The sequence below is a fragment of the Spea bombifrons genome, chromosome 8, assembly GCF_027358695.1.
Source record: "Spea bombifrons isolate aSpeBom1 chromosome 8, aSpeBom1.2.pri, whole genome shotgun sequence".
Classification (NCBI taxonomy): Eukaryota; Metazoa; Chordata; class Amphibia; order Anura; family Pelobatidae; genus Spea; species Spea bombifrons.
Window position 1 is genome coordinate 41,524,066 of NC_071094.1, and position 9,360 is coordinate 41,533,425.

The window sequence follows — 9,360 nt, forward strand, 5'->3', positions numbered from 1 at the left end:
CCGGAACTCCCACGAACATATTGCGTGTACACCAAACCACGAGCCGTAAACCGCACTAGCACATGGTGTAAGCACAGCGGCCCCCCTCTTTGCCCTGAGACCGTGGGAAAAGGCCCTTCAAACTAGAAAATAACCACGGTTTCCATACCCCGGATGCACCACGACCCTACTTAAAGGGACGTTAACCCCACGCACCCCTCTAAAACCCTGACCTATCTAAAACATGATCCCTAACATGATCCAGGCCTGATCATGCGGCCCCTCCTCTGACCACTTTATAATTAATGCCAGGACTAGACTGGGGAGTATAAATCAGCCCTGGCATTTTAAGGCCAGCGGCCGATAAAGGATAAAAGAGTGGCCACCTTGACAATTAATAGAACACTTCGTTTGGCACCATCAGCGAGTCGCTACAACGGCGTTAGGATGGAATATTAAAGGGTTCGGCTGACTTATAAAGTTCTCTGTAATTATTATTATTATTATCTTTTATTTATATAGCGCCAACAATCTATGCAGCGCTTAATACAATACATATATTCAAGGGGTCTGACAAGACGAGAATTGACAGACTGAGACAAACCGATACATTAGGTGGAGAGAGCCCGGCAATCTTGGTGATAGGAGAGAGGGAAGTTAGTGAAGGTATATGAATGCACGCATGGTGTAGGTTCTTGCTCATTCTCCTCCCCTGCAGTTATCTGTGAATTACTCTTTACACTGAAACGAAACTAACTCCCCAGTAGCTGCTGAATATTGTCACAGACAGACATCATGGCCAGTTTTGCTCCTATTTACAATCCAGTAAGTGTATGTTGTGTGCTTTGTGGGTCGCTCTCTAGCAGACACGGGGGTTGAACGATAGTTATGGGCATTTAGGGCACTGGGGGTTATTAAGTAGCAGGTTGTAGCCGTGTCTCTCGTCCTATGCCCGGGTTTGACCCATGTCTTAAGCCCTTTCAGCACGTGTGTAAAGTTGGACTCCTGGGTGGCTTTGTCACGATGGCTGCATATTGCCTATAGATGTTTGAGGTTATAATACACAACGTACGTGCCATATATATTTTTTTAAATTCTGTTTATTATTGGACTGTTCTTGACGCCGCAGGACGTAGCGTAAATTCTCCTGTTAGGACGTTGTCATTGAAATCCTTGCGGGTGACTTTACTTACAATTTACAGAAGATGGGTGAATGACCAGAAGTGTACAGATGACTGCAGATCTGGGTTAAGCACTGTGCATGGGGTGCCGATTTTTTTTACAGGCGAGGAGTGAGTTAAATCCTGAAAAAGGAAGTGTTCTATAGGAAATGCATTGTTATGTGTAAAATATGTTATTAATTTTGCTACATCCGATCAGGTTCCCTGTTGCGCCACTGCTCCATGGTCCTGTTGGGGAGATCTCCCATATAACCCGTCTAGTTACACTATGGGGGTCTGAGCCTAGCCGAAACAGCCTGTGTAGTAGCCTTTCCCAGCTCCGCATGTCCTTTCGAGGCAGAGCATTGAGATACGGCATGGTATCCAGGTGCTCAGCAGATAGCATGGTGGCCGCTGAAGTAGGCAATAGGAGGACAGCTTCATTCGGCACTTGTTTTGGGACACTCATGGGTGATATTGCATGCTTTGACAGTCTTTACAAGTTACAGATTGCTTTCTAACATGACTTGCAGTGATCCAGTCCAACAAGGATTTGGACAATATTTAAAGATGGTTCTTAGCGTTGGAGTCAAAACGAGCGTTCCTCGTTACAGGAGTGGTGAGAAGAGATGACCGTTATCTGCTGATTAGCATGCACGCGGGTCTGTCGGCCATCACGTTTTAGCAGGATAGCTTCAGGGGGCAAGGTGCACGTCAGGAGAAATGCCGCAAATTCCAGAACCAAATGATACAATAACTTTAGGTTCCGTCAGAGAAGATATTGTCGAGGTTTAATGGCTCTTTCATTTTACCGGTCACAGGTACGATAAATGTGTACCTGGTGGGGGAAGTGCGATATAATAGGACGATCATGTGGTTGGTTTCATTACCGTAGAGTGCAAAGTCCATGGTTATATGCCGCAAGGAACAAATATTATTAACCTCATGTATATATAAACCAGTCTTCTTATCAGCATCCATTGGCCCTATTCATTGTAGTAATGAGCACCTCTCAAGTGTCCCTGTTTAGTCGGGACAGTCCCTCTTTTCTCTCTTGATGTCCCTCTATTCTATAGTTTTCTACAGCACTCCACTGACCTATATGGAATAAAAATGTGGGCCCTGACCGTAATATTGGGTATTGTAAAAAATTGGACCGTTATTCCTTTATTTTAATGAGAATGCCCAATACCACCCGCCCCCACACACACACTGGTGACCCACATTTTGACCGACTATATATATATATATATATATATATATATATATATTAAGGACCATTATGACTTTTTTCTGTAATAAATTAAATTTACTCCCTCGAGTGGCACAGTAAAAAAAACTTGTATAGTCGGGCAGAAGGGACGCGCATGTTCTCTCAATGAACGAGTGGTGCCTGTAAATGTGAAAGGAGAGGGTGAAGCGTCATCATCATCATCATCACCAGCAAAGCTGGGAGCTTGTGGGCCCGGGCAACCTGGAGCCTACCCTTGCAGTCCCGCCAACGTTGCGGGAAACACCCCCATTCTCCCGGGACCCTTCTCCCGCGACGCGGAGGATTCGGGTGCCGACCAGATAAATGAAATTGCTTTCTGGATCAGGTTCTAAATGACATATTGTCTGAGTGCTCTCATTTCTTCTATTTATAGACTGTCCCCTTCCAGAGTGCAATACTCGGGGGCATTAATGAAGGCAAGAGAGTTTCAATCCAAGGGCAAGCGCGTAATCAGGCCAAGAGGTACGTAAAAAAAAACAAAAAAAACGATTAGCCTTCCTACAAAGTAGGGATGACAAGGATAGGAGATACCACAAATGAGCATGTCTACTGGCAGACGGATAGTATGGTATCTCAAAGTCCATCAGTCTACCAGCAAAGACACAAACAGACGGAGATAGTTGGCCAACAAATGAACCTCTCCAGTACACGCGGTACATTGCAGGGACACAAAAAGTGGGATCTATAAAATTGTCTTTTCTTTCAGGTTTGCCATAAATTTTGTCTGCTTCAACAATGACATTGCTTTTCACTTTAACCCGCGGTTTGATGAAGGCAATGTTATTGTTTGCAACACGATGCAAAGGAACAGCTGGGGTTCTGAAGAAAGGAAAAGCCGTATGCCCTTCCAAAGGAACACTTTCTTTGATATCGGAATTACTGTCCTGGGACACGCTTTCCAGGTATGTATGCCATAGAGGTCAAATGGTAGCTCGTCGTTAGAATTGGGGTGAAGATCAAAATGCACCCCAATCTCTCTTCTCTGCATCTAATATGCCCATTCAAAATACGAGACCAGATAAAGTGATATTAAATCGAAAGTAACCTTAATGTGTCATGTCATATTCCAAAAGTTTCTCTAGCTTCTAGTCATGCTTAACACCCGTCACTCACCCTGTCTCTTATCTCTATGTATCTTGCTCTCCTTCGCTCGCCCCGTTTAGGTCACAGTGAATGGACAGTTTACTTTGGAATATCGCCACCGCGTCTCTTACCAAACCATCCAAAGTCTTGAAGTTAAGGGGGATGTCAATCTTACTTGCGTCACATTCTCTGGATCAGTAAGTAATTAAAAGATACCTTCCTAATGCCATTGTAGTATTTACTTAGAACATCATTGTTTCTCTGGAGTTTGGAGTAAGCTTAATGGCAATACCTGTGAGAGAGAAACTGAACCCTCAAGGGGATATATCTGGGTCCCGGTTGTCTACTTTGGCTTTCATATCTTTACAAAGTTTAATGAATTACAAAAATCCTCCAATAAATTGTACAAATGTTCTTTATATAAAATTTCCAGGAACAAAGTCTGCCTCCCCCACCACCTTATAGCATCACCCCAAGTTTTGTGAGTATGTCCCTTAACTGGTGGAGGAAAGTTCCTTTTGCTTCAGTCCTACTACCTTCATATCTATTCTTGAAGATGATGGTAGCATGATGTCACTCCCTTTAATGATGATGTCACTGCTGTCTTAGGCTGCCTACATGCTTGTTGGTCATCATAGTGGTAAATTATTCTGACATTATTTAGTAAATCATTTAGGATGATGTCAATACCCATCTCTGCTTATGTCCTACTTTTGATGATGCAAGTAAGTCTTTCTGGCTTCCTAACTGGCCTGCTTGCTTTTACCCGGATCCTTGGTGATGTCACCCTCTTGCTCAAGCGCTGAGATGATTGGATGCCTTATTGCCAATACCCTGAGGAATACTAGGAATCTGTTAGTTTCATAAGTAAACCCAGATGCTCTATTGCCAACGGCCATATAGTTGATAAAGCCTGTAACTCCTATTGTCCTGAGCTTACAGTAACTAATGACCATGCCAATAATTCCTGCCACGCTCAGACATATACGATATAACCAAAAGTACGCGGACGCCCCACTTAATTATGGAGTTGATGTGTTTCAGCCGCACCCATTGCTAACAGGTGGATGTAATGTTAATGCTACAGCATACAAAGACGTTTTAGACATTTGTATGCTTCCAAAGCATGACCGTACCCCTGTGGACAAGGTGAGGTCCATAAAGACATGGTTGGGTGAATTTGGTGTGGAAGAACTCGACTGGCATGCAAAGACCCCTGACTTTTGGGATGGATTGGAATGCCAACTACGAGGCTTTCCAGAAGACTGAAGGCTGTTATAGCTGCAAAGGGAGAGGGGGAGCAACTCTATATTAATGCTCATGGTTTGGGAATAGGATGTCCAACATGCTCATGGTGCGATAGTAAGGTGTCCGAATACTTTTGTTCATATAGTGTTCATAAGTGACAAAATAAACATAAAGAAAAAAAAGCCTGGTGCTCCCCTGTGGGATATAAGATATGGTCTAAAAAACGTAAAAAATAAAAAGCTAACCATGCTTGACATAATATGGAACATGTTGAAGAATGCTCCAATTGGTGGATCATTGGTATGGGCATGAATGGAGGTAGTAGGGGTGTACGTAAGCTCCTCTTCTCCGCTATCCAGTGTCTCTACAATAGGTGGGTGATCTGACCGTGACTGCTCTACTTCAGCTGGTGAGCTCCTATACTCAAACCAATCCCACCGACCAAGGGTGATAGCGGTATCTTTGCTCTCCTGCCATCTTTAACCACTGATAATCTCTGTAGCCGATATTCTGCAGATCATTTGCTAACTGGTGATGGAGCGCTTCCTATTTTGCCTAAAAAAAACCCTAAATATATTGTTATATTTTTGTACTTAATTAAATTTTATCTTGCTTCAGTGTATGAGTGCATTTGCACCTCCGACATCCATGGTGAGTTGGCAACTCTTTAGTGATAGTATCACCACAGCATGGACTGAATTTGCCCGACAGCTCATGCTGGACATCGCACTTGACGGCTACATATTTCACGTTAATGAATGGGGATAACCAATAAAGTTGTTGGCTGCTTTTTTAGTTACTGTTGCAACATTCGTGGATAGGATGCGACTGTTTGTTATTATGCTTTACCCGGTTTTCCTTATCTTAGATAAGACCAAGGGCTGATTAGGATCCGAGTCTTACATGAGAAAAAAAATGGATGGACCAAATGGGTCTGATCTGTTGTCAAATTTTGTCCGTGTTTCTCTTGTTCAGACAATGACATCAATTAGAAAAAAACAGGGCAGAGGATAGGGACTTAACATTGTGATGATGTCATTCTTTTCTTACAATTGTGGTCGATGTCATGGTTTGTTTTTTTTTATTGTCAGGTTCCAAGTGTGGTCATGCCCCCATTGTTCACACCTCCCATGGTGAGTCTTTCACTTTCACTAACCACTTCCCCAAATGTATTTTATCTTGATCTAAAGTGTCCCTTGTACCCCATAGTAGACACTTTTTATTAACCCTTTACTCCACACTATGCCCATAATATTTTATTTGCTAGTGTTTTTTAATACTGTATTTTTTTATGTTTTTATTGACTTTAAATGGGATATTGGATTTTCAGCTCAACGGGAATCTGTCAGAAACGCAGTAGAAAAGAGGTCCAGTTGAGTTTAGTTGACCGTTCTATTTGGCCTTTAACACTGAACTCTGGACCTTCACAGGTTAATACCCTGAGGTCAGATTTTCAACCAAGTTCCCTTTAGTGAATAAGCACATTGGCCGATGATTTGGAGATTTGGGATTAGGCAACACTAATCAACTTGAAGACATTTAGTGGGTCCAGTTTAGATGTCACGACCACTTACACCTTTATAGGCTGGACCGGTTCGCATGCCAAGGGACGGTGGTGTCATTTCAATAAAACCAAATTTATGCATAATACGATAATTAAGCCACATGATATATATTGCTTAGCAAACCTGACTTTTAAAATGGACATCTTAAGTCCTTAGTATATCGGGCCAGAGAATAAAAGGCTTTTAAGACATAACGTGAGACTTTGCAGATGAAACAATTTCTCAAAATATTGTGAATTTTCTTCTTCCTTAGGCCGCGGGACCCGTGAGCATCCATAACCCTGTATGTATATATGTTATGTTCTCCTATCTCTTACTTTAGCTTTAGTATACTGAGTGGGTTAATTATTCTTTGTTTATATAGCGCCATCATATTCCACAGCCCTGTACAATGGCTAAATATGTATCCAGGTGACCTATCCATCGCCAGTCTGGCCCTGGCCACAACACCTTCAATGAGTACCAAGGAGTTAAGGCTACGTTAGAATCATTAATACGGAAGGAGGTCGTCTAGTAACAACCTAGTGTTATGTTTATTATTAGCTTCTGCTGTTTTGTACTTCATTCGGTTTTAGGTTAGTAATTACTATGGAAATTATATGAAAATAATAATAAAAGTTTGTTTTGACAGCCAATGCCCTTCATGGCTGCTTTGCAGGGGACCTTTATGCAGAACCGCAGTATCATCATTGTTGGGTTTGTGAGCTACGGAGCAGACAAGTACGTTTTGGGGAAATACTACTCATATTCACATCTCATTCCACCCACAAGCTAGTGCATGTGCAATTTGTTTCTTAATTCCCATTATTAATTCCCCCGGCGGAGGCTGCATTGGATTTCTACTGTCAGCCCATCTAGAGAGTTATAAGTTCTAGCAGACAGCTCATGAACTTTTTGTGTTTGTAGACCTGAAGTTAAACAGACAGAGAAACAGAATTTAGGGACAGATAAGACTCAAACCTTAATTTGGTCTAGTCTTACATTCAGTAGCCTTATGGCTATACCCATGACCAGCCCAAGACATTGTGATGCCTGGGTCAAATGTTCAAATGATACCCCCCCACACACACAAACCACATCAACATCCATTGTTATATCATCATTAATACCGGTAAATTCACTCTCGCACTCTCATTCACACGCTCTCCATGTCTTCCTACCTTCTTCGCCAGAGCTCTGTTTCTTCTCTGGCCTCTTCTTTTTCTTCTGTCTTCGTCTGCTTTTCCATCAACCTGGCCTCCCCTTGTACTCCAGGAGACCAGTATTTTTGAAAACTCAGTATAACAAAAATACTGTGTCTTGCGGGGCAGCTCAGACTTTAATGCGTGTTGAGCTTTGGTAGAACCAAATAAAAAAATCCCACTTTCTTTCTGGTGACCAAGGGGTGGAAGACACGTGCAGACAGCCCTCTGTCTGTATCATTATTTGATAAAAAAAAAAAAGAAAAGTTTGTTTTCCAGTTAAGATTACGAGATGTAGAGAAACAGGAGCGACAGATTACATAACAACTCCCCGGGCAGCGTGTTATCATGAACCATTGTTCTTACAGGTTCGGCGTCGACCTCCTAAACAGCGCAACCAGGGATATCTACCTCCATATCAACCCCCGGTTCAGGGAAGGGGCTCTGGTGAGAAATACCAAAGACCGTGGTAACTGGGGACCCGAGGAGAGACACGTATCATACATGCCTTTCACCCAAGGCCAGAGCTTTCAGGTGAGAAGACAGGAGCTGGCGGTACCTCATTTAGTCTATACTAGCATTTAATTCCATCTAATTACGTTTTATTAACCTCCTAGATGGAGATCAGGAACGAGGGCGGCTGTTTTGGCGTCTACGTTGGAGGAGCGAAGGTGTTCACCTATGTCCATCGCCTACCTGTTACTCAAATTGACAGGATTGAAGTGGGGGGAGATGTAACTTTGTCCTATGTCCAGTTCTAGCCATATTTTAAAGCGGGTTATTACCCTTTTCAGTTTCAGAGGAACTGGGCAAATACACATTTCAGTATTGAAGCGATAATAGGAAAAAGATCCAAAAACATTTCACTCCTAAAATGAACGATTACATAAAACACTTTTACAAATCCAAACCCTGTAAGCGTCCAATAGCGAGATTCCAAAATTCTTTGGGCATTTGTCATCTTTTGTTGTTTAATGTCATAGTACTATCACGCATTTCAATGTTCCATTCAATTACCGAATCATTGTCTGTAGGAAGCGGTAGATTCTTAAAAAGGTCCTGCATTTTAATCTTATATGGGAGGACTTTGTCTTGTGATTGACCCAAGCCAAGAAACACAATATGGCATGAAAACAACACCAATACAAGATACATCAATTTACAATCACTCAGCACTAGTGATAGATGGGAGTTCGTCTTCAACTAGGGACACCTATAGACAATGTATCGTGTAGGACAGCTTTACGCTTTGGAGTGTAGGTATAAATAAGTTTGAATGGACAAGAGACAACATTGTTTATGTTGACCCAGTTGGTGAAAGGCACATGCAGACAGTCCTTTATCCAGATCATTATTAGGTGGGCAACCGGGAGGTCTGGTCCACCAAGAGCGACCAATTACTTGGTAACCCAACGGTGTTACTTCACATGCAATGTGTCATCATGAGCCGTTATTCTTACACGGCATACTTCAGTACTTCATGGTTTCTTGACATCAGCATTATAAGATACAAGCATTATATCTTAAGTCATCAGGGTGGTTCATTTCTAGATGCTGTGAGAGTTTGGCTAGTCAGACGTTTGGTTTTTGTAAACGTGAACCTGTGAAACCTTTCCCAAACGATTGTTTCTCGGTTTCTTAATTTTAATATCTTTTGTATTTCTGAGTAAAATGTAATTGATCTTGAGCAACACGGTTTTGCTTTACTTTCTACAATGTGAAAAAAATATAAAAATCAAAGTTTACATAAACTAATACTAATAAAAGGAATAATTTGTCTTAAACTTTATTTTATATATTTATTAATCCGTGGTGCATATAACGAATGGATCTTTTCTTAAATGGAAATAATCGACATCTCTATCTATTGA

The 9,360-nt window shown here is 41.9% G+C and overlaps 1 protein-coding gene across 4 annotated transcripts; it reads left to right on the plus strand.

Moving 5' to 3' along the window:
- Positions 1-730: 730 nt before the first annotated feature.
- On the plus strand, positions 731-9,262 carry LOC128504001 (galectin-9-like). Of its 4 annotated transcripts, XM_053474207.1 has the most exons (11): positions 731-804; positions 2,786-2,874; positions 3,119-3,314; positions 3,576-3,692; positions 3,929-3,976; positions 5,362-5,394; positions 5,835-5,876; positions 6,562-6,591; positions 6,940-7,028; positions 7,858-8,023; positions 8,107-9,262. In XM_053474207.1, exons 1-11 carry the CDS (start codon positions 775-777, stop codon positions 8,248-8,250), a joined length of 984 nt encoding a protein of 327 aa, XP_053330182.1. In that variant the 5' UTR covers positions 731-774; the 3' UTR covers positions 8,251-9,262. The 4 variants fall into 4 exon arrangements, with proteins under 4 accessions (XP_053330182.1, XP_053330184.1, XP_053330185.1 ...); XM_053474209.1 differs by lacking the exon at positions 5,835-5,876; XM_053474210.1 differs by lacking the exons at positions 3,929-3,976; positions 5,362-5,394.
- Positions 9,263-9,360: the final 98 nt, after the last annotated feature.

Coding starts and splice junctions, on each gene's coding strand:
- LOC128504001 (XM_053474207.1), top strand. CDS start 775: ATGGCCAGTTTTGCTCCTATTTACAATCCA. Junction 2,875..3,118: donor GCGCGTAATCAGGCCAAGAG/GTACGTAAAAAA, acceptor CTTTTCTTTCAG/GTTTGCCATAAATTTTGTCT. Junction 3,315..3,575: donor TCCTGGGACACGCTTTCCAG/GTATGTATGCCA, acceptor CGCCCCGTTTAG/GTCACAGTGAATGGACAGTT.